Source organism: Pan troglodytes, chromosome 15 (genome assembly GCF_028858775.2).
Source record: "Pan troglodytes isolate AG18354 chromosome 15, NHGRI_mPanTro3-v2.0_pri, whole genome shotgun sequence".
Classification (NCBI taxonomy): domain Eukaryota; kingdom Metazoa; phylum Chordata; class Mammalia; order Primates; family Hominidae; genus Pan; species Pan troglodytes.
In genome coordinates, this window is record NC_072413.2 from 57,589,354 (window position 1) to 57,614,846 (window position 25,493).

At 39.4% G+C, this 25,493-nt stretch overlaps 1 protein-coding gene across 2 annotated transcripts in view; it reads right to left on the reverse strand.

Moving 5' to 3' along the window:
- Positions 1-639: 639 nt before the first annotated feature.
- The window catches only part of RTN1 (reticulon 1), a 274,771-nt gene continuing 249,917 nt past the window's right edge, over positions 640-25,493 (reverse strand). The window contains exons 2-7 of one of the 2 annotated variants that reach the window (XM_009427662.3): positions 11,949-12,156; positions 10,027-10,165; positions 8,504-8,573; positions 7,865-7,911; positions 7,720-7,778; positions 640-1,447 (exon numbers count right to left, since the gene is read on the reverse strand). In XM_009427662.3, coding sequence (XP_009425937.1) covers positions 1,405-1,447; positions 7,720-7,778; positions 7,865-7,911; positions 8,504-8,573; positions 10,027-10,165; positions 11,949-12,156 — 566 coding nt within the window. In that variant the 3' untranslated portion in view covers positions 640-1,404. 2 annotated transcript variants of the gene reach the window in all.

A 25,493-nucleotide genomic window follows, 5' to 3' on the forward strand; every position in this document is an offset into this window, starting at 1 on the left:
ATAACTTCACAAATATTCACTGAACCCAGGTGTAAAACTGGTAAAAGGCAGCTTTTTATAAGCAATCATTCCTTTTTTCTCCAACTGCTGCTCCTTTATTCACTCCTACCTCTTCGTCTTTGATGTTTGATTGTAGCAGTGAAACAAAATATGCAATTGGACTTGTACAAAAAGCAGTGAGGAATTATTAGAAGACTTCACATGGTGAGGGCAGGAATTGCCATCTTTCTTATTCACAGCCCTATTCTAAGTGCTTGGCACACAGTCAGTGCTTAATAAGTAATTACTAAAACGGTGAGTTCATGGCAATTACAATTGTTTTTGCCAGTGTTTTGTTGCATATTGCCATACAATTTATGTAAGAATTTATATCACTTTCAAGTTTTTAAAAACTATCTTAAATATCTGCATCCACCAGACAGAGTACAATGTGAAGAGTGATTGACAGTTTACCACTTTTCAGTTTTCTATTAATGACCCAGAAAAACCGTAAGCCAGGTTGCAGTTTGACTCCACAGTCCTATAGAGAAATAAGGTGAGCATTTGCTCTCAGCCCTCCTAGAATGTCATCGAGTGACTTCATCACTTCGAGCTTTTGTGTTTTCTGGTAAGGCCATGCATGAGAAGAGAGGGAGAACATTCTACATTTAGTAACATTTATTTATGCATTCAGTATCAAGTACATAAGTGCAAATATCCAGAGTCCATAATTGAATCCATTAGGAACTACAGAGAAAGTAATACAAATTGTAATAAAGTTAACATGCTGGTACTTTTTAGTAACCATACATGTAAATCAGCCCACCAATCCCATACAACAAAAGTACTGCATGTTTGTTTTGGATTTATTCATTTATTTAATTATTTTAAGTTATACAAAACTGATTACCATAAGTGCGGTCGACTGCTTTTATTTTTACGTTGTGTGTGTTGGAAAAATGCTAAAACATCAGTCTACAATTCTATATATTGTTATTAAAGATTAATCCAACCAGCAACCCAAGGACATATAAGCGATTTCCACTATTGCATCAGAGCACTCGGCAGGAAAGGCCTAGCCACGGGGAACATTAGAAGCTACAGAAGCATTGCAGAGAAGAGAAGAAGAACACCGAAGAGGGAAAGATAACTTGGGCTCTCACCATCATGCACTTTTTTTAGCAACACAAAATTAAAAACCACATCTAATACACTTTTCTCTATACTTTAGTGGTTGACACAAGTGACTCAAATATCCTAAGAGTACAAGGAACAGCCTAAAAACAGCTGTTTTAAGGTTTGTCTCTAAGATTATGGTACTGGAGGGAGGGGGGGAAAACAATCAATTTGCAGTAATGAGTAAGAAGAGAGCTGTTACCACTCCAGACATTCCTGTTTGTGTCCAGTCCCCGGTGGGAAATCAGTTTACTCAGCGTGCCTCTTAGCGCCTGGGATTTTAGCCTGAATCCTAAAAAGACAGTATCAAAAGGTAATAAATCACAAGTGTTATTAATGAAATCATTTTATGTGTTGTTGCTTTAATTAGCTAAGTGACCAAAGAACTTAATATTCCAGAAGATATTATAGTCTTTATGTAAGTACATCTGCAAATACTCTTCTATAAAGCAATAAGAAGGAAGTAAAAACTGGATAATGAAAATAACAGCAACAAAAAAGAGAATTGGAAGAAAGCCACATTTTTTAGATCTTTTTAGGTGGAGGAACATATTGACTTATTTCAGGATTACAGAAACTGTGATATAGTTAGGGTGATTATTTATCCCCCATCTGGGACACTTCAGAAAGAGAGAGAAAGTGCTATTACTGACTATGCCAGGAAGATGAGCATAAGTAGGGATGGTTATATAACTAGGGATATAACCTGTTCCTATGTTGAACATAGGAAAAGGAACCTATGTTCACCCTCAGAGTAGTCTAACTACCCACAACTGGAATTTAAAAACCTGGGTCCTAGTCTCAGCTATTCTATTAATTAGCTGTGTGGCATCCGGCAAACTAAGGGACTTTTCTGGTCCTAAATACTCATTAAAATGTGGGCATAGACTAGCTATCTCCAGGGTCCTGAAATGCTGTGATGCTCACAATGTAGCAGCATGATTTTAGGACAGGTTTACACTGGAAGTGTTTTGTTAATTTGAAGATTTATGAGCTTATCATGCAGATTTTGATTGAGACCTCCCTCTGTGCCATGAGGTACCCTTCCATGTACTGGAATTCAGTGGTCAACAAAAGGGAGGAGATGCTTGCTCTCATGGAGTTTTCATTCCTGTAGGAATTGAGGAGACAGAAATAAACTAGAAGACAAGAGAAGTTTAGATGGTGATAACTGCTATAAAGAAAAACAAGGTGGTATGGCAGGCAGTGAGGGGCACAGTGGTAAGGTGTGTAGCACCTCTTTTAAATCCACTCATCTGAGAAACTGATCCTCAGAGGACAGGAAGGGACCATCAGGCAAAGATCTGGATGTGAAGTGTTTCAGGCAGAGGGAGTAATGAGTGCAGAGGCATCACAGAGAGGACAAGCTGGCGGCAAGGAGATGAGAAGCCCGTTTGCTTGGGGTATGGATAGGGGAGGTCTGAAAGGCAGGCAGGGACCAGACGGTGGGTGTTGGAGTTTGTGGGATGTGGTGAGGAGTTTAGATTCTACCCTGTGTGATGGGAAACCATTGATGAATTTAGGCAGGGGAGTGACGTGATCTGATTAATGTTGTAAGAAGATCATGATGGTGGCTGTGTAAAAAAAAAATCGGGAAATGAGAGTAGAAGCAATGGACAGAGGGAGAGAAACCCACAGCAGTCCAAGTACCCGAAGGCAATGCCTGGATTGTATGGTAGACATGGAAATGAAGAGAGGGGAACAGTCTCGGGGTTAGTTTAGAGATGAGGCTGCAGGACCCACTTGATCTGTTGATAAACTGAATGCACAGGCTAGGATTAGAGGAAGAGTAATCAAGGAAGATTCTTTGGTTTTTAGCCTGAGGAACCAGGTGAAAATGCCATTTACCAAGATTGTGATGACTGAAGGAAATACAAGTTCTGGGGTGAGATTGCAAGACGTGTGGCTAAGTGAATCTGAAAGGTCTATCAGACACTTTAGAGAAACCTTACATAAATAAGTGGATAGACCTGGTGCTTAGTTGAAGAGGTCTGGGCTGGAGACACAAGTTTGCAGCCCTAGACATGAGATAACCTTTAGGGTCACAGGACCAGAAGAGAGTTGGACAAGAGGAAGAGGTGCCAGCAGAGGACACGTGCAATGGTGACCATCTAACTTCTATTTGAATACTTGAATGAATGTCAGGGTACTCACTCCTTCATGGGGCAGATGGTTCTATTATTGAGCAACACTAATCATTACTCTTTTCCCTCATATTTCATTCAAATCTCAGAACTTCTAAAATTTCCATTCACTGCTCTTGAGAGAAAAAGGGAAATCCTACTCCTTTTGCAATGTTAGACCTCCAAGTATTTGAGAATGGCTATGGTGTCCTTTTAAAGTCATCTATTTTCCAGGGTAATCATCCCCAGCAAAGTTTGCTCTTCACTGCCCATTACTATCAGATTTCTAATACCACAGTACCCTGGTCATCTTTGTGGCATTACTCCAATGTATTAATGCATCTGTTAAAATGTCCAACCCTGAAATTGAACACAGATATGGGATGGCCAATATGGAATATAATATGACTGTTGCCTATGTTGATTTAGACTTTGTACTCCTACTAATAATAACTCAACTTGCATTGATTTTTTAAAGATGCTTCAGCACATCATTGACTCACAGTTGGCTGTGACCAATCAAGCAATTAAAACCCCCGAGGTATTTTTTACATACACCCTTATTGTTACCCTCTCTCATCTATCCCTCCCTGCATTCTATATCTGTAAAGTTGACTTTTTAGAAACCTAAATGTAGGACTTCACTTTCCTTATTAATTTCATTTTATTGATTTCAATTCGGCATTCTCGCTTACTCAAGATCCCTTGATTCATTTTGAATCTTGAGCTTGCCATCTTCTGAATTTGCTTTTGCTTCAAACTGTACATCATCTGGAACTTTGACAAAGATATTTGATTTGTCTTCACATAGTCATGAGAAGTAATGGGGTTGAAAGTAATGGGATCAAAGGCAGAGCCCTGTGTCACATACCTTGCCCCAGACACATATTGGATGGATTAATGAACATCTTTAGGGTCTATTATTTCAATCTTCTAGAATTCTACCACCTGTGCTATCATCTGGATCATACATCTCCATTTTTTTTCCACAAGGACACCAAGAAGACTTGTTGACTACCCCCACTAAAATCAGAATACTCACTGGCTAGGGAAGTCCATCTCATTTCAGGGTTTAGTGAACATACAATGATCTATTCTGAGTATCTACAGTTTTACTAATTCATTCTGGATTTTTGCTTGAAATTAGGCCTTCAATTTATCAAATATAACATCTAGAATCTTTCTTTCTTCTCATTTGAAGATCGTGACAGCTCCTTTCCAATTTGAGTTTTCAGGATGTCCTTTATTCCATGAGATTTAACAAAGGTCACCAAGAGAGCTTCTAGGTAAAATTACAAGCTACTTTATCATTCTAAAACATAACTCACCTAGACATAGGGAATTGTATTCACTTAGCAGATTTCTTATTATGGTCTCACTTACTCGAAGCTTTAATTTCCTCTACAGTGTTTATTTTGCCTTTTGAAATTTGAGGCTTTTTCCCTCATTTTCAAAACTCTAAGAAGTGTTATTATGCATTGTTAACCCCCATTTTAAGCTGGAAAACTGAGACAAACAAAGGTGAAACGACCTAGACAGGGTCACTCAGTATGGAGGAGAGACTGGCCCTGGTGTCTACTGGCCCAGTCTGGGACTGTCCTCTACCTCCAAGCCCCATGAACAGATCTCTAAGCAGTAATCGGATGATGATGATGATGACAATGATATATAATATTGAGGGTTTCCTACATCCAAGTAAGAATACTTTACAGACATTACCTCATTTAATCACCAAGAACCCTGTGAGGTATTAACATTTCCAATTTACAGATAAGGAAATAGGCTCATAGAGTCAAATAACGTTTATGATGAGCTCCTACAGCTAAAAATGCCAGAAATGGACTCAGTCTATCTGATTCTAACAATCATGTTCTTAACTGTACCACTAAAATGGTGTAAGTTCTTTTGCTGGAATTATTTATTCTAAGGTGAAATTACAATTTCAGAGGTTGAAGAGGCCTTAGAGTTAAGATCCCACCAAGAAATCTCCTTCAAAATGTAGTGCCAGGCAAAACAGGTTATTTTGAAGAATTGTTGTTTCCTCCTCTCTGATAGATAGTAAGAACCATGTGACTTGCCTAGTTTCTCTTTTTGTCCTAGCTACCAGGAAATTCAGAGCCAACTCTGCCTGAAGCTCAATTACAGAAGCCATATTAGTCATAGGTAACATTTCCTTTCCATTCCTTTTCACAGCATTGATTTCCAAATGTAACTTAACAAGTACATTGTATATACTTTATATTCTCTGCCATCTCTCTTTTCCCTCCATTTTAACCAGGCCATGCCCTTGTCACTTTTGTTTGAATTATGATAACCTCCTAGCTGATGGCCACATCTCTAGTTTCTCCCCTCTCCAATTCTTTTCTCACTAGACTGCCATAGTGATCTTTAAAAAACATAAATCTGATGACATCAGTCCCCTGCTTAAAAACATCAAGGGGTGGCCATTTCCTGCTGGGTTGGAGTCAAAACTCCACAGAGCATTCACCACCTGGCCTCAGCCTCTCTTCCTACATTCTTTCCAGTTGATCTTTCGACTCAGTTAAGCTCTAGACATACTGGTTGACTGTTGCCTATTGAACATGTCTTACATTTTCATGCTTCTCTGTCTTTGCTTTATTACCTCTTCCTCTTGCAACGTCTTTCCCCTTATCATCCACATGATGACTGTTTACCCATCCTTCAAGGCCCAGGTCGAATGCCACCTTATCTTAATGGCTTTCCACTATCCTGTCCAGGAAGGAACAATTGTTTCCTCATCTCTCCGACTTTAGTATTTCATATAGCTCTACTGTACTTATTATATTTTATTATAGTTATTTCTGTATAATTTTGTCTGCACCACTGGGCTAAGAGCTCTTTTAGGGCTGAGATCATTTCATTTATCTTTATACCCTCTGTACCTATCATATGAAGTGTCCAGAACATAACAGGTACTCCTCTTTTTGGACTCAACCAACAAACCAAATGAAAAAGTAATAGGTATGATTTGTGATACTCAAACTAAGTATTGGACAACTTAGGTCTAGAACTTCTATCTTCCAGTTTCCAAACTCCTATTCTGGTATTCTTTGCTATAGTTTATGAACACAGTTCTAGTTGCCAAAAAGTCACCTGGAGAGTTCATTAAAATATACATTCCAGGTTACCAATCCTAGACATTCTAATTCTATAGGTCTGTGTGGAGTCTTAGAATTTGTATTTTTAAACAGGCTCCTCAGGTTCGGGTACCACCAAGTCTCATATTGTGCTATGATACCATTTCTTAATACAAAATAAAATGATTATTTTATGCTTAATGTGTTGATTTTCATTAGGTATTGGTTACACCTGGGTCCAAGCTGATATGTTCAGGCATTTTGAAATGTGTTGTAGATCTCTCAAAGATCCAAATTCAACATAGAACCCTATGAGTTCCTAATGACTTTAAGAGGACAAATGTAAATAATACACAGTAAAAAACAAAAGTTTATAAACTTCAGAGGGAACTGAAGCACATCACATATAATCTAATAGCAGAGGAACTTTAATGTGATTGGCCTTTCTTATTTTGTTATTATACATCTTTAACTACCTAAAATGCCTCTCTCTAAATCTGACCCTCACCTAGGTCCAGCCACATTATTATCAGATAATTAGATAGAGTTTTTGTGAAAAAGTCTAGTCCTTTGGTGAAATATATTTATAGTTAAAGATTAGGCTAGCTTTTTAATAAAACAAAATATTGAATAATAATGCAATATAAGAGCTATCACTTTAGATGACTATATACCTAAAAATAGTAATGTAAGAATTAGGGAAAACTCCTGAGTTTAATGACCATGTTAGCTATGGATATGTAAAACTGAAATCTCTATCTCCTAATATATAAGGGAGCCATAAAGTAAGGCTGAAGACTCAGGTTTAAAAAGCAGTGGTATTAAACACATACACACAGTTGTTGAGTTAAAATGGTGTGATGTATTTAGTTGGCAAACATTTTATGTATTTTAAAGTTCTAAAAATAATTCAAAGTTTTAAAAGTAATTTTAATGATTTTTAAAAAATTAGTGCTATTCATTGTTTAAAAGATTAAAAATGTTAACTTGTTTTTATTTGAATTAAACTGTTAATTTTACTTTTTTGAATCAAGTTTCCTTCTTTCCTCCAATGCATCTTGTTCTTGTACATGGGCCAGTCCTTAGAGCTTAATATCATTCATTCATTAAAACTTATTATGAAACCTGAAATAAACCACTGGGTTTAATTTAATTGAGAGTTAAAAAACTTATGCTTATTTTCTAAAATAATATAATTGAGAAGAGAATGAATATATGATTCCAGTAAGTGAATGATCATAAATCAATCTATCATTTTACTATCTTCTCATTACCCCTATCCTAATCCACTCAAATGCTGGTGTAAGAGTCTCTCCTTTTATGCATTGCACTATGTGACTTACTTTGCCACAACAGCATTTATGTGAGTCCTCACAAGTCCCAGATATTGGTCAATCTGTGCCTACATAAAGAAAAAAAATAATGAGCATATCCAAAGATGATGAGGTCAAAATTCAATGCCATTTTTTGACATCACATAGAACTTACCTGGTGCTTAACATACACTACAGGTAGAGTAAACATTGAAACCACAGCTGGGATGAAAAACAAATATAGTATTAAAATTCTGAGTTATCAATAAGAATACGCTTATAGACACATTTTTATATGGTTATATGATATTATAGCATTATTTGGAATATACAGCATTTTATTTTATTTTTTATTCCCTATTTTGAGAAGCAATATCCAGCATTCTAGATAAAAGATGACAGGGCAGTTCATAGGGAAAATAAAATGATGCTGAGCCCTGTACAGGTATTTTGTAATTATTCCTAGAATTAGGATAAACTCTCCCCTCCCAAGATGAAAATGAATCTATCCATAGCTGCCACTGTAAACAGATCCAAATATATATATTGATCCAAATATATATATTACAAGCCAGAAAGAAGGCAGTTATGTTTGAAGAAAAAAACCCTTTAGACTTACGAATTCATTATTAGTGTATAATATATATTATACTCTTTAATTGAACTATGATGGTAAGAGAAGTGCTCTGCACTCAGGGGTATCTGGCATTTGTTCCTAGGAATCTCTTTAAACAAACAAAAAGCTTACAGCCTAGGAAGCAGCGTTTTCACAGAGGGGGTGAAGGAAGACGTATACACTCTCATCTGCTCTTACCCATGAGCAGCAGGGTCAGGCCATTGAAGAGAGCGCCAACGTAGGTCAGGAGCCACATCAGGACTGCAAACTGAAGAACGAAAGCATTATTAGAGCTCCTAAAACCCTTCCTGACAAGTTAGAGTCTCATATCATTGACTTTTACCTAGATTCGAATTTGAGTCAGAATACATCATGATTTCGATAGTCAATGAAAGGCGTTGAAAGCTCATCACAGAATCAATGAAAGAGGATCCAGTCCTTAGTTCTCTTGGAACTGTTTGGATCACTTTGTTATAAGGTTTGAGGGACTCGAGGAAATAATAATCTACGCCAGGGCAAGCTGTGGCCCTTGACCGGTTTTTGCATAGGCCCACGAGTTAATAAAGGTTTTTACATTTTTAAATGTTCAAATAAAATCAAAAGAAGATTAATATTTTCTAATAAATGAAAGGATATTGAATCAAATTTTTAGTGTTCAGAAGTCTTATGGGCACACAGTCAAGCCCTTCCTTTTTGTACTGTCTTTTTCTGCTTTTGTGCTACAATGGCAAAGTTGAAAAGGTGCCACAGATGGTGTGGCTTGCAAAGCCTAAAGTATCTACCATCTGTCTCTTTACGGACAAGGTTTGCTGACCCCTGTTCTGGCCCACAATTTTTACATTACAAATACAACCATGGCCTTAAAAGCACTAAGGTAAGTAATTATAATTGCCCTGGTATCTCTCTTCAGTCATTATATGGCAAGTCATTATTCCAGTAAAGCATTTTGAGGGTCAAGACCACATTTTTCACTTTTCCTTCTGCCCTTCTTTGAACAGTTACCAGACAGCTCCCAGTACAAGCCCCTGCCAGGGTGTGTATAAAGTGCTGTGAGAGCACAGAAACTTCACAACTACCTTGTCTGGGCTTCCCCAGCTCTGCTTATGACCATGCCGAATCACGATTGACTAACTTTGATTCCACGTGTAAGTCACCAGGAGGCCAAAGCAACTTATTCAAAGGAACCCAGCAAATTCAGTGAGAGCCCCAGGTGCCCCTGATCCTCATCCAGTGAGAGGCTGGGCATACCTCTAGCCTCAGAGCTGTAACTACATAAGCACACTTGGAGGGCTTACTATTAATATTAGTAGAATCTAGAGTTTCCTTCAATGCAAAAGTATATATGGTTTTCACATTCCCTATCTAGATTTTTTATCTCAATATTAATTTTGGGAAATTGTCAGAGGAACTAAAAATGGTTTAAGGAGACAATCTGGTGTGTTGTAAAGACTATAGAGCTAGAAGCTATGTGACCTGGGTTTGATTCCAGCTCTGCCAGTGACTCACTGGGCAACCCTGGACAAATGTCTCAGCCACATTTTCATCATTGGTACAATGAAGGGATTAGACTGGTTCATGGTGCCATACAACTGGAGGTCTTCTGACTCTAGAATATAATTAGCACTTGCTTTTTATTCTTCTTGATGTAGCAGTTTATAATATTACACCTTTAGGGAAAATAACAGTCAAGACTGTAAAGTGAACAGCTTAAGCAACTATACTTTTAAGGAATCCACCAGGTCCTGGACAAGGAAGAGCCTCCTCAGTTCCTTAAGTGTGCTGTTCACGTAGAACTGCAGGCAGTCCGTGTACTTCTGAATCTGCTCCTGAGAAAGGGTGATCTCAAGCTCCAAGTAGGCCCTGTCAACAAACCATTCCCACAGAAAATTCCGTCAGAGGGAATCATGAGACAGGCTGCCGAACCCCCGTAACAGCTAAGCGTTCCTACTCTCATTCTGAGGGTGAGAGCGGGAGTCATCTCTGGGGGGTTATGCCAGCCAGTGAGGGCCACAGGGCACCGTACACACCTGCTTCCAGTGCACTGAGAACACAGAAAGCATGGTTCTCAGTGGAGCATTGTGACTGTTTCTGGCTACCTAAGACACAGCATGGGTGGGCTGAAAATTCAGAGAAACCAGCTGGGACCAGAGAAAAAAAATTAGTGCCAAATCAGCTCATTTGCTGAATTCTCCATACATGACTTCATGGAGATAAATTATCTTTTTTTAAGTAGTTGAGATAGCCCAAAATCCTAGCTGCCAACTGTTCCTCATCAGATCTCTAAGAATTCATGTTTAAATTCTAGAATTTACTTCCAGGTTTATAGAAAGAGCACTGAAAACTCAAGTGACCTGGGCCATATTAAAATACTTATGGGTTCTACTGAGTGGTATTTTTAATAATGACATTTTTCATTAGTTCAAATGGTTAAATTTAACTCTTGGGTGGGAAAAACATGTAAAAAATATATATATATATATAAAAATCATCCCAGCTTAAGCCTCCTCTGCTTGGCCAAGCTCCTCCACAGAGGTCCATCCTTCCTCTCTCCTTTCCTGCCTCCCCTCTGCTCTAAGACTGCACCTGTTATCTACCTAGAGGATATTTCTAGGGTGCTTTAAGTGCTTACTTAACCCTGTGAATTGAGATAAAAAGAGTAAAGCAGTATTTGGCTTGAGTTTTCAGGAGTGTTATGGACTGAATGTGTCCTCCCCAAATTCATGTTGAAATCTTAACCCCCTATGTGATAGTGTTAGGAGGTGGGGCCTTGTGGGGGTGATTAGATCATGAGTGCACAGCCCTCACAAATGGGATTAGTGCCCTTAGAAAAGAGGCCCAAGGGAGCTTGTTCACTCCGTCCCACAGTGAAAGTGAGGACACAGTGAGGAGCTGGCAATCTGCAACCCAGGCAAGGGCCCTCAACAGAATCCTACCCTGCTGGCACTTTGATCTTGGATTTCCCAGCCTCCAGAACAAGCACTCTGTCTATGGTATTTTGTTATAGCAGCTGGCAGTGCTAACACCTCCCTCTGCCACATGTCATATATCCTCTTAGTTAGTAGACTGCCCTTTTATTTTTGTATTTCCTCCTCTTCAATGTGCATTCAAATCAGGTTTCCCCAGTATAAAAATGTAGAGGAGGATACACGAGAAGACTGTTCATGAACCCTGCACCCCCACCAGAAGGTTGGCCTTTTGGTGTTAAACTTCTAGAGAAAGCATGGAAATAAAGACCCAAATACCCTAGTCCTGGTTTCGTGCTATTCACTGGCCACCTGGCCTTGAGCATGTCATGTCACTTCTCAGAACCTCAGTGTTCCCACCTGTAAATAGGGACAAAAATGCCTGCTGTGTCTTTCTCATATTGCTGAGAGGATTAAGTAATTGTTGGATTATGATTACTGTTAGTAGTAAATACATATGAAAACTCAACAAAGCAATAAGTATTGGAATAAGAATAATCGAGTTTGTTTCAGAAATTCACCAGAAATGTTAGATATTCAAAGACAGGGTGTTAGGGGAGACTCTAAGAGGTCTGTTGGGTCTCAGAGAAACATGACTCAAGTGCATCTGTGAGCTGAAATACAGGTGAGGGTAAAAGCCCCTGGTCAGGGGGTGAGGGCTCCTCAGCTGAGGCACTCACTTGAAAGGGTGGCCCTCGTCGGTTTTCTGCACAGCTTGTAAAACAGACTTGTAGATGCGGAAACTGATGGTGGCTGAGAGTGCGGCCAGGGCCAGGTAGGCCACGACGCTCACCACGCTGAACTGGGTCAGGGAGAAGAGCAGCAGCAGGAAACTCCCAAACACGATGCCCGTCTGCTTGATGTCCCGCCAATACAGCAGGTCAATAGCTGCAGGAGACACCAAACACACCCAGCTGAGCTCCCGCAGTGCCGCCACATGAACCGCTGTGGCTCACTCCACCAAGCTGTGGTTGCTGTGGGTTCTCACCTGGCATCTGGATTCCTAAACACAAGTGAGCAGACAGATGGCTATGCCAAGGGCACTTACTGTCATTCCACTTTGGTTTGGAAGAATCTTTTCCACCCTTGAGGATAATTCACAAATTCACACATAAGAAAAGACTATTGAATCTCCATTGACCATATCACAATGGGTGTAGCTCTGTGGGCTACACCATCCATACAGTGGCCTGAATTACGTGACTTTGAAACAAACTTGAAAATATAGAGGACTCTGTGAAGTACCACTTCACTCCACTGCACTCCAGCCTGGGTGACAGGGTGAGACTCTGTCTCAAAAAAAAAAAAAAAAAAAAAAGAGAGAGACCCTGGAGCTGACATGTGGACTAAACCATTTTGTTCAACATGGTTTGTTTGCTTACATTCTGTGATTTAAAAATCTGAAATGCCACCTTTAAAATCTACATTGCATCCACCATTCAGTTATTACCCTCCTTCAACTTAGAAACAAAAAAATTACATGCAAAAGAGTAGTCATAGTGCTTCAAATGTCATGCAAAATGGAAATACTTTAAATATTCCAGTCCCAGGATATATAAAAAAAGCATAAAACCCTTACTGAAGGATCTATGCAAATTTATCCTCCAACTGGGTATGTGACAAATGGTTTTTATAGAATGTTATGCCAATCAATTTTAAGGAAGAGAAATAAGATGCAAAATTCCCATCTCACAACCAAATGTAAGTGGTAGTGGTTTGTACTGCTAGCTTCACCTGCAGTGTACCTGCAGACACCTGGTTTACAGAATTAGACTCCAGTCATTTGCTCATAGGAAGACAGAAGTGATCAGGTTGAAGAGAGCAGGGAGCTACTCCCATTTTACATGGGTGTGTAATTAGCATGAAAGAACAATATTGAAAAAGTCACATGCCCTCATGACAATGCAAGGCAATAGAGGTGACATAAGGAATTTTTGCAGAGTAAAGTACTAACCCTCTCTTTGGCTACAGACTTACCTCAGGCTGGCTGGAGAGTAAATCAGGTCTAAAAGAGTCTCCTTCATAACAGGCTGAGGATAATCCCAGCAATCTGAAGCCAGAGAGAGAATTCACTCCCCACAAACTCCCCACCCACCACCACTACCTGGTCCATCAGGGACATTAACTCAGAAAGACTCCAGTAGGCAGACCTTTGTTGGGCAAAATTTGTTCCCTTTCCTCTACGACATTTCTGCCATGTAGGAAATAGAGAAGAGGCTCACAAGAATGTTTTGGGGGTGAAACAGATCTTTTTTTTCTCTTTTGAGTAGGACTGGTCCTACAAATAGGTTTCCAGAGGCAAAAATAAAAAATAAAAAAAAGGACTGTGCTGTAAAGCCTTTCTCTTCTCCCTATCCTGACCCCAGTCACACTGTCTGACCATTAGAAATTCATTTCTGGGCTGGGCATGGTGGCTCATGCCTGTAATCCCAGCACTTTGGGAGGCCGAGGCAGGTGGATCACCTGAGGTCAGGAGTTCGAGACCAGCCCAGCCAACATGGTGAAACCCCGTCTCTACTAAAAATAACAAAATTAGCTGGGCATGGTGATGGGCACCTGTAATCCCAGTGACTCGGGAGGCTGAGGCAGGAGAATCGCTTGAACCCAGGAGGCAGAGGTTGTAGTGAGCCAAGATCGCACCATTGCACTCAGCCTGGGCAACAAGAGCGAAACTCCGTCTCCAAAAAAAGAAAAAAGAAAAAAAAAGAAATTCATTCATTTGGGCCTAATCCTTTTCCTTTTTTTTTTTTTTTTTTTTTTGATGCAAAGATGCTAGAATAGAATAATGTGTTAAAGATTTGCTTGTCCTTAATAACAAAACATGAATGAGTTCACCAAATGATTTTTCTTTTAGAAGAGTTTGTTTAGAATGAAGCACCAAAAGCCATAATCTTTTTCAGGTGGAGAAGAGGGACCTTTTGGAAGACATGACCTGCAATAAACCCCTGGAACTCTGAGAGTAGAGGGCAGAGTGGGAGAAAAGGGGCTCTCCACAGAAGCCCAGCAGCTCCTGGGTTGAATGGATTGGAGACAATAAACTGGGGCAAGCCTAGGCTAAAGGTCTAAAGCCAAGCCAGCAGGGCTGGAGGTCTTTGATGGTCCAGGGCCTCCAGGTATTTACTCGCTTTGTGCAGGGGAGGGGCAAATGGGAATTTAAAGGAAACTAAAGCATCACCACTAACTGAAGTGTTACCTCTTACACATCTGTTTTCATTTATTGAGCAGGAACTAAGTGCCAGACTTTGTGCTGGGTGGTGGGGATACAAAAATAAGTGAATTATACAAAACAAACACACACTCACACAAATGGATAAGAAATAAATGGTAATCTGTTTTATGATGCTCATACACATTTGGAAACAAATACATTATAAGACAGAATGATCTGTGCTGAAGGGGGCACTCCTTAGTGTGAAGGAAGATGCTTATCCACTTGTGAGACGTGAAGGGGCTCAGAAGAGCCTGAAAGGAGTTTTCAGACAAAGAGAAGACAGAATTTGCTATTTTCAAGTGAATCCCCTCTGAATGAATTGCTTTATACCTTGTAGAAATGGCATGCCCTCTAGGGAAGCCTCCTAAATCTCCAACCACAAGGCCACCTGCTCAAGAAGTCTGTGAATGGCAGGCACTTCATGGACTTTCCTTGAAGAAACTGTGAGCAGAAAGCATTAGCTAAGTAACATGAGTTTGGTGTAGAGTCGTCTCTTAGCAGGTCTTTCAATTACTTGCTAAGATTGCAGGAGTTTCTAATAAGGAGGTTAACAAAAGGACTGTTATCTTAAAACAATAGGCTGTTGGTTCTGGACACTTTGTAACAATATTATCTATTTACATTGATTCTGAAATGTTCAAAGCACTGTCATATGTTATCTCACTGAAATCTCAGAATAAACTCCATTATATAGGTATGTCACAGGTGAGGAAACTAAACTTTTAAACTTGTAAAACCACCTTTGCAAAATTATGACTGAGACAGTGAATGAGATCTAATTAACTAACTCTTGCTTCTAACCTCCAAGTTGTCCTTGTTCATTCCTGGGCATAGGCTCAACTAACTTTAGGAGAAATTTAGTTTATAGTTTAAACAAAGATGGTAACTGCCCTTTCCCAAAGCACATCTCCTTCTTGCCTGGGGACTAGATTGCCTCTGTAGGACTAACATTAGCCACAAGATAAGAAATTATGGTTTAGGAATCATGCAGCTGGAGGCTACAAGATTCTGACCCTCCCTAAACTGCTCCTAAGATCAGTGCTTGAGATACTTTGCAGACCCTGCACTTGATGAATAAGCTGGCCCCACTCAGATCAATAAACAGGCTCATCTGATCTTGTGGCCCCCACCCAGGAATTAACTGAGCACAAGACTCCCTATGATTTCATCTCTGACCAATCAGCACTCCTGGTTCACTGGCTTCCCCCCACCCACAAAGTTATCCTTAAAAACTCTGCTCCCTGAATGCTCAGAGAGACTGATTTGAGTAATAATAAAACTTGGTTCTCCCACACAGCTGGCTCTGCATGAAGTACTCTTTCTCCATTGCAATTCCCCTGTCTTGATGAATTAGCTCTGTCTAGGCAGTGGGCAATGTGAACCCCTTGGGCAGTTACAAATTTGGGGGCTCATCCAGGATTGCTCTTGTGGCTACCTGCCTGTGGTTCAATGGCCCCCCTCCAGTGATGGATCCAGAAGCCAGCCCAAGTGGCCTCCTAGTTCTCTTGGACTGGGGGCTGACTCTGGTATTCTTTCTACTGGCGTGGCACTGCTGACCCAATGTGCATGAATTTAATTGCAATGGAGAAATACTCCTGGGGAGATGTCCTTTAACTGTTGCCTTATCACAGGGTGACTGTAGCCCCATGGTGGGGTGTCTGTCTGTAGCCCCATTGCAGGGTGTCCAGATTGGTGAGTATCCTAGGTGCTGCCAATGCCTCCTTTCTTCTCCTGACTGGTAATGTAGCCTATGGGGGGTGTTTGTAGCCCCATCGTGCAGTGTCTGTTTCTAGCCCCACCATGGGGTGTCTGTGTCTGTAGCCTCATTTGCAGGGTGTCTGTTTTGCAATTTGGGAGGTCTCAGTTGGTTCTTTCTAACTAGTATGAAGAGTCTTGGTTTGGGAGACTTCTCCTCAATCAGGAAGATTTCGAGGAGGTTTCTCAGACAGAGAATAGGAGGATAGTTTGGAAGGGATACTCTTGGAGTTCTTGGTTAGGGATCTAATTGGGAAGGCCTTCTGTCCATCTCCTCTTTGTCTGTGTTTGTATATGTGGAAGGGATCTCAGAGATGGTTGCTGATGGAAATCCAGCAGGCCTAACTCAGAGAACCATCCTTATCTGGTCACATTCCATGAGCCCCAAAGAAGGCTCAACAGGCCTCTTGGGGTGACTCTGCTTTTTGCCTTGCCCAGAGACCCCATTGTGAATTACCATTTGGAGGTCATCTGTCCTCACCTGGAGTGGATTAAAGACAACAGGAACCAAAGGGAAAAAGTTTCAGCTTTTCCAGGCTGATATTGGGTGCTGAATGAGGTGACTAATGTCTGTTTTGTTATGTGTATTTTGCTGGGATGGAAAATGTTAATTCGGTTCCCCTTGCAGCCCACTGGGCAGCATCTTGAAAATTAAGAATCTTGCCTGTGGTTCCATAAAACAGTAAAGGGTGATTTTCTCTTGTAAACTGGCTGGAACCCCACTGCTATAGCACAAGTGAGCAGGGTCATCAGAAGCCACTCCATTCTTCTGGAAGCTGCAGAGAAAAGGAACCCAGAAACCTGGTATGCCAGCAAAAAGGGTAAGAAATTCTTACCAGCCAAGTTTCTGGTCTCTCTCTCTCTCTCTCTCTTTCTCTGTCTGGGTAAAACAGTAAACTACTGGTCTCCTCTGCAAGGTTTGATTAATAGAAAAAAGGATTTGTGAAACTAGTCTTAGGCTGTAGCAAATGTTGTGTACTTTGTGCTAAAAATTTGTCTTTCTGTGTTCTGTAACGGAGAGGGGGTATTGCAGGATAGAATGTGGGTTTACAACCCCTATAAGCCTGCTTTTCAAGCCAGCTTGGCAGGCTCGTCAGTTACAAACTTTGCTACAGGTCCCTGAAACCAATACTGTATAAAATTTCTGTCTTGTTTTGTGTCCTTAAGAGCTTAACCTTGTGACCATGCGGGGATACTTTCTTTTGGTTTCCACCATCCAGAGGACAGGAATTTTGGGGTTCATGTCATAATTAGTCCTAAAAATTTTTCTTGGGCAGTTAAAAGCTTTCCAAGCTTGAAATTTGCTTCTCTAGGCCCCTTCTGGGAAAAGCAATAGAAACTGCTTAATGCTGTATAGCTCAGTAGCTACTGCTTTATCTTTTGACAGTGGTGGCCGGGGTTCAATTGTTGGCTTCTGGAATAATTCCTTTCTGGTTTATTTGTGTAATTTTGCCATTTATTGAGGTTTTTTCCCCCCATACTTAGCTTCTAATTTCCTCTCTTGAATTTTCCTTTCTTTGAACTACCTTGCGGAAATTCTAAATCTTATAAAAAAAGAAACTGTTTACCATGTCTTTGAAGCACCTAGGAGGTTACCTTTGGAAAGTTCAGAAAGTAAAAATATTGGCCACTTGGCATGGCTAACATCAGGTAATAAGAAATATGAAAGGATTTCTTTTTTAAAGAGCACTATGGTTAAAAGTCAGTTTAATTAAAAGTGGATAAACAAGCTATAGATTTATTTATTTATTATTTTTTTACATGGTGTCTCACTCTGTTGCCCAGTCTGGAGTGCAGTGGCGTGATCTCAGCTCATTGCAACTTCTGTCCCCTGGGTTCAAGTGATTCTCTTGCCTCAGCCTCCCAAGTAGCTAGGACTATAGGCGCGCGCAAACACGCCTGCATAATTTTTTGCATTTGTAGTAGAGATGGGTTTTCACCATGTTGGCCAGACTGATCTTGAACTCCTGATCTTGTGATCCACCTGCCTCGGCCTCCCAAAGTGCTGGGATTATAGGTGTGAGCCATCGCGCCCGGCCTATAGATATATTTAAAAGGCCTTTATGTTTTTCTCTTCTTGGAACTTGTTTTTCTGGAAAAAGGATTTATCTTCTCAGTCGACTGTATTATTTTTCTCCATTTTTTTGGTCTTGTCCTTCTTTATGCACTCATGAGAGGCCCTAAGATAACTTCTGGTAGCCTGAGATTCATTGGGAAAAACAGAGGAGGCACTACAGACCCTGTTTTGGAAAAAAAAAAAACCCTGTGATTTCCTTATAAAACCCCAGGAATTTAAAAGCAGATAAATCCCTCTCAAAATTAAAGGCTCTGTTCTGTTTTGCATACTGTTATCTGATGGTTTTGGGGGTATCAGAAATTACTTCATATTATGATAATTAGGTAGGAAATATAAGGGATGGCTAATAGTAGTTATGGAGGGATACTTAATTCTTTGCACACTTGGATAGGAGAAGCATGCTCTTGGCTACTTGGAAGACAAGAAAACGCCCCCACTACCCCCAACTGGGAGATGAGACTCCCAGGAGAGATGGGCTGATTACAAAATGGGCTGATTGGCTTTGGGTTGCCTTGCAATAAAATGCAGGGTAGAAGCATTGCACTATCTTCCCCTGAGTATTTTCCTCCTTTTGGGGATCCGGGATCCAGTATAAAATGGTACCCTTAATTTTGGGGATCTGTCTTTGCCTTCAGCTGCTTATTTGGCCCTAGAAATTCATGTTTTCCTGGCCCTGCTCCTCCAAGGGCTCCACCCTGAAGCCAGTCATCCAATTAAGAAACTGGCAAATGAAAAATTTCACAAGTGCTAAATCTCCTGTCTGTGTATTTATATGTGTTGTATGTTTATATATAAAAAAACTCTAATTGGCTTAGAAACATAAGTGCTTAAATCAAATATTTTGTCAGAAAAATAGAAACTTTAATGCCATTTTGTTCACGTGACTTTAGGAATCTTTGGGAAATAAAGACAGTTTTAAAGATTATTGGTAAAATAAAATGTCTTGAAAATGTAGACATTTGGTCTAAATTAAGGTCAAATATCAAATTTGCTAAATGCTTTAAGGTCAAGCTGTTTCTTTGACTTTTGAAAATTGTTCAATTTACCTACTTTGGAGCAGATTATAGATAAGGCCTGGGGACATACGGAAAGCCAAGTCCACTACCTATGCTAAAATGAGTCAGATCTTCATTTCTGTCCGATGTCCTAGGCTCCACCCTTAGTACATAATTAAAATCTCTTACTTATCAAGTTTTTCACTAAAAATAAAAGTTGCTAACAGTTAACATTGTAATATGTAGTTGAGACCACTGAAGAAGCAGTTTTACATACAAGGTATGTAGGGAATGTGTTTTTGGTAAAAGATTATAAGAAGGCATGGGAATATAGCTTTTGTTAAAGGGAATGTAATTTTGGCTAGTTCTGAGGGTTTTAAAAATTGTCTTAACCTAAAAGAGTAACAGAACAAAACTGAAGGCTTAAGCAAAGTGAAAGGGTTAATCTTGTAAAAATTCTGTGGGTATAAACCAGTTGGCTAATATTTAAAAGAAATTATTTAGCTTTTTTCCTTAGGTTAAAACATTAAAAGCGGCTGGGCGTGGCGGCTCATGCCTGTAATCCCAGCACTTTGGGAGGCTGAGGCTGGTGGATCACCTGAGGTCAGGAGTTCGAGACCAGCCTGACCAACGTGGAGAAACCCCATCTCTACTAAAAATGCAAAATTAGCCGGGTATGGTAGCGCATGCCTGTAATCCCAGCTACTCGGGAGGCTGAGGCAGGAGAATCACTTGAACCTGGGAGGCGGAGGTTGCGGTGAACAGAGATCACGCCATTGCACTCCAGCCTGGACAACAAGAGTGAAACTCCATCTAAAAAAAACCAAAACAACAACAAAAAACATCAAAATCATACTGATATGGGGCCTGAATCTGGGCCCATGTGTCTGAATAACAGGGCTTTCTTAGAAAATTGATCTGCTGTTTAATGGAAAATTGTAAAGGGTTCTAAAGGGTTTGTGAAAATCTTACCCTATGATCAAACTAATTAAAACTGAATAAAGATACAAAATTTTATTTAAAAACACTAGCTTTAACATTAACAATGCGCTAATGCAAACATGAAATATGTTTTTCTCTTTTAAAGATGATTTTTATGTAATGTTAAAAGATAATAAAAAGGTCTTATTTTCTTCTTTGGGTAAATGGCAGGGAAAAAAAGGAGGAAAGAAAGAAGAGAAGAGATAGATTTAGTTGGCCTCATGCTATCTTCACTGCATCTTGTTTGGAAAGCTAAGTCTCCTCTATTAGAGTAAAGGTTTTTCTTTTTAAAAATTTTTTTTGGAGTTATCATTTTGACCAAATGAATTACGTATGGTAACCTAGGATTCTATTTTGTGATAACCAGTATTTTAAACCTTTGATATTTAACAAACTTTCCAACATCAAATTACAAATTATGTCTCTTTTTTACCTAATATTTTAGATATTAGGTCCTCTAAAGTACAAAAATAACATTTGGCTTATTTGGTACAAAAATCATACAGAAAGCATTGTCAAATATGAAATGGTGTTTGGCTTTCTTTGGTCTATATTTGTGTAAATGCGTTATTGGTATATGCTCTGAAATTATGCAAAACTCCTGTAATTCTAATATAACTTAGTATATGTTATCAGTAATCATCATAATTATTATGTTAACAGACTGTGTGCCACAGAGGTAACAAATTTTCTTGTCAATTGTGTCTTTAACTGTGGCTGCCTTAAAATATTTTTATCATCCACAGACAATTGTCTCATTTTGGTGAAAATTGTTTCATAATCAGCTATCAAATGTAACAGGTGCTCTTAAACGCAGGATTCTAATTAATAATGCTGGAGATTGTGACATTAAAATAGAGGAAAATATTTCATATAGAAGACTACGTGGCGTTTGGTTTACTTTGGACTTTATTTATATAAATGTTATTAGTATGTGTTTCAAAATTATGGGAAACTTCTATAATGTTGATACAATTTAGTGTACATTATTAATAATTATAATTGTTATGTAAAATTGTTGTATGCCACAAAAGTAAACAAAATTGCTAGATGATTGTAGCTTTAATAGTGGCTATAGCCTTTTGTCATCCACAGACATTTTGTCTTGCTTTGGTCCTTTTCAAAAGGCAGTTTATAATCAGATATAGGACTCTTAAGTGCAGGTCTCAAATAACTTTAAAAATTGTGCTATTGAAAGAGAGGAAAAGAACAAACTTTTAGGGCTCTCATGGAAAGCTAATGTGTTAAACATTGCTAAATCTTTTCTTTCAGAGTCAGGAGAACTTATTTCTTTAGAGCTATTTGCAACTTTTAACAAGTGAGTAAAATATACTCCTATAAACAAAATTTGGAGCACATTTGTTCCTCTCTACCTAATTTCTCCAGAATTTGAAAACTATTTGTTAATATTCTCAATTTATGGAAGTATAGTTAATTGCATAAGTGTAATAACAATCTGTTTTCTTTTCTAACAGGACACAATTGGAGAAACTGGTTATTTTACCAAGGCTTTAAGTGGAATGGCACGCTTCCTTTAAAGAATCAAAGTTGACTTATAAAGCCAATTAAAGCCTGTTGGGGAATCTGTTCTCATACCTTGTTCACAAAGTCCCTTTACAAGGTTCCTGACCTGTGGTAAGTAAAGAATGTCACTTTATAACAGGGCCAGGAACCCCAAGTTATTTTGGGACCTCAAGAGAAGAGGAATTTTCCCACCTCATAGGTATTAAAGGGTATAAACCCACTGGCTGGGCTCGGTTTTTAAAAAGTATTATCTAAAGTTCTTAACAGAACAGAGTTCTAACAAAGCCAATCGAAAAAGCTTACATGAAAAATAATTACTCTTGCTGTACTTTATGCAAATAATCAGGCCAAGTACAGTAAGAGTAAAATTCATTTTATAAACAAATCATTTCTCTCATGATTTGTTTTTAATAAAAACGATGACTGGAGAGAGAAAAATTATGATTCAAAAGAAAAACTATACTACACTGTTGTTAGCTGTTCTTGAGGTTTTTTCTGCAGTTTAAACTAAATTCTAAATTCTTTGAGGGTTAGAAGCAAATCTTTGCTTTTAAAACTGGTAATTGTACTCCTAATCCTAGCCCTCGTTATTTACCTTATGGTAGGCTGTTCACTTAAACACTGTAGTAAAACTATAAATAAGAGTACTGTTTCTGCCATGCAAACCTTGAAAGCCCAGCCAGGCCTGCATGAGTACGCTCAGACAGTTGCAAAGCAGTTCCACTCTTCTCACCTTGGGGTTCACTCCCATTCCCACTACATCCCCTGTCAGCAGGAAGAAGCCAGAGCAATCAATGGCCTTGTCCCATCTTCACAGCCTACTCCTTAAGATTAAGGTGTTATAAAACCCAAAGGGAAGGATTGAAACGGCCTTTGCAAAATTATGACCGAGACAGCGAAAGAGATCTAACTTAACTAACTCCATCTTGCTTCTAACCTCCTAGCTGTCCTTGTTCATTCCTGGGTGTAGGCTGAACTAACTTTGGAAGAAACTTAGTTCATAATTTAAACAAAGACAGTAACAGCCCTTTCCCAAAGCAGACCCCCTTCTTGCCTGGGGACTAGATTGCCTTGGTAGGACTAACATGAGCCATAAGATGAGAAATTATGGTTTAGGAGTCATGCAGCTGGAGGCTACAAGATTCTGACCCTCCCTAAACTGCTCCTAAGATCAGTGCTTGAGATATTTTGCAGACCCAGCACTTGATGGATCAGCTGGCCCCACCTAGATCAATAAACTGGCTCATCTGATTTTGTGGCCCCTACCCAGGAACTGACTGAGCACAAGTAGACAGCTTTGACTCCCTATGATTTCATCCCTGACCAATTGGCACTCCTGGCTCACTGGCTTCCGCCCACCCACAAAGTTATCCTTAAAAACTCTGCTCCCTGAATGCTCAGTGAGACTCATTTGAATTACTCTTTCTCTATTGCAATTCCCCTGTCTTGATGAATCAGCTCTGTCTAGGCAGCAGGAAAGGTGAACCCCTTGGGCGGTTACACTTGTATCTTGGCTAGTTAACAGGAGAATCAGGATCAAACCCTAAATCTGATGCTTCTTCCAAAACAAAATAGTTGCCTCTCTCACATTACATGTTAAGTGTCCCCAAAAGTTATGTAAAATTAGTTTAGGGAAATCTGATTATATTTAAAACTGCTTTTAGAACTAGATATTTAAAGAGAAATTTCTTTGAGTAAAAAGTCATTTCAATAGTAAACAGTTATTGATCACCTATTATCTAAGTAAGCACAGGAATGAAGAAATCATAAAATTTGGATCCTGCTTTTAAGGAATTTTAGGTCTAGCTGGGAATATTGAACAATCTTTTGACAAACATTTTCTCGATGCCAACACATCTTGTACTGTTGTAGGTGGCAAAAGTTGAGTTTAAGGAAGAGATAGTACTAGAATTGACAAAGAAAGAGGATGTGGGATGGTATGTGAGTGTGGCGGACAATTTGTTAAGGAGATGGGGTGGATAAAAGGAAATATTACAAAGGATTAGTTGACAAGAATGGTGACTAACTGTGGGAGAAACGAGGAAGAGCTAATTAAGGGTGAAAACAGCATTTCAAAGTCGGGTGACTGAGTAATTAGTATCACTGCCAAAAACAGGAAATCTGAGGGTGAACTGGTTTGGGGAAAAGCTGACACTTGTCTTTAAATCTCCAGATTCTGACATGATGACATCTAAGCAGGGCATTCTGACACAGCCTGGGGCAGAGATGAGATCAGAGATGAAATGAGGCTGACAATTGCACACATTACTAAGTGTTTTAAAAGCTTAGAAGTTAAATGACTTGCTCTTTAGGCTCTGTCACAGTAGCCCTCAGTTAACATGGTCCTTAATATCATATATCCAATGATATTCAGATGAATATGTACAGTAGGCCATTGGAAATGCAGGGCTAAAATTTAGTACAGGGGGCTGAACATTTACTTTTGGGTGTATTCTATGTGGAAACGATGACTGCAGCCATGAGAGTGGAGGAAATCTCCAATGGAGGGTAGGCTAAGGGATGCAGTCTAGGATGAAACCATCCTTTGGGATTGAAAGGAATAAGTGGGTCCAGAGAAAAGAGAGGTCCACCTGCTAGAAAGGGTACCACAATAGTGCAGGTTATGGCAGCCAAGGAGAAGGACATTTCCCAGAAGGAAGGGGTAAGCTACAGTGTGGAATGCTGTAGACATAACAAGGAAATGGAAATGTAGAAAGGACCACTGGATTTGGAGACTGAAAGGAAGGTCATTCATAACTTTGCAGGGGGCACTGCTATGAGTAGTGGGGACGGAAGCCTTATCGTAAGGGGCTGGGTGGGGGGAAGTTCAAAGTAATAAAGAAGATGGTAGTTTGGGGAGTAGTAGCAACAAGTAAACCTTTAGGTTGAGCATAACCTAGGAATGTTAGAGGGAAGGGAGGGGTGAAGATTTTGGAAAACAGACTTGATGAAGCAAAGTCTCCACTAAGGAAGGAAAAAATGGGATTAATCACAGTTGTTTTCAAAGAAGGAGGGAGAAAAGAGATAGGTAAAGATGGAAGGACATTTTGGGAAGTTATAGGTGTGGCCACAGATATGTGTTGAGGTGGAACGGAAATAACCTAAAGTGGTAAAATAACATAACGAGGGAAATTAACTTGAATTTTCCCTGGAAAATGAGTCAAGAGGTTCCTGAGACTAAGTAGATTAAGGGCGGGGCTTGAAGAGGGTAGGAAAAGTCAAGGCCTGCATTGTCCAATACAGTAGCAATGAGTCACATAAGGCTACTGGGTGTGTGAAACGGGGCTTGTCCCAAATGAGATGTCCTGTAGTGTCAACTACATACTGGATCTTAGACTTAGTACAAAGAAGGATGTACAATATCTCATTAATGCTTTTTGTATTGATATTTTGAAAGGCTAATACTTTTGATCTATTAATATATAATCAAAATGAATTTTACCTGTTTCTTCTTACTTTTTAATGTGGCTATTAGAAAATTTATATTTGTGGCTTATATTATATTTCTATTAAACAGTGCTGGTCTAGAAAAATACAATAAGGCTTCAAAAAGTAATGAATAAACGGACTGCCAAAAAGTGAAGAGGGCTTGGTTAAAGTCAAGGGTTTCTTGGGGATCCATTCAATAGAATTAGATGCTGAATGTTCTGATCAATGGGTGGTGGGGCTGGTCCAGGGCTGT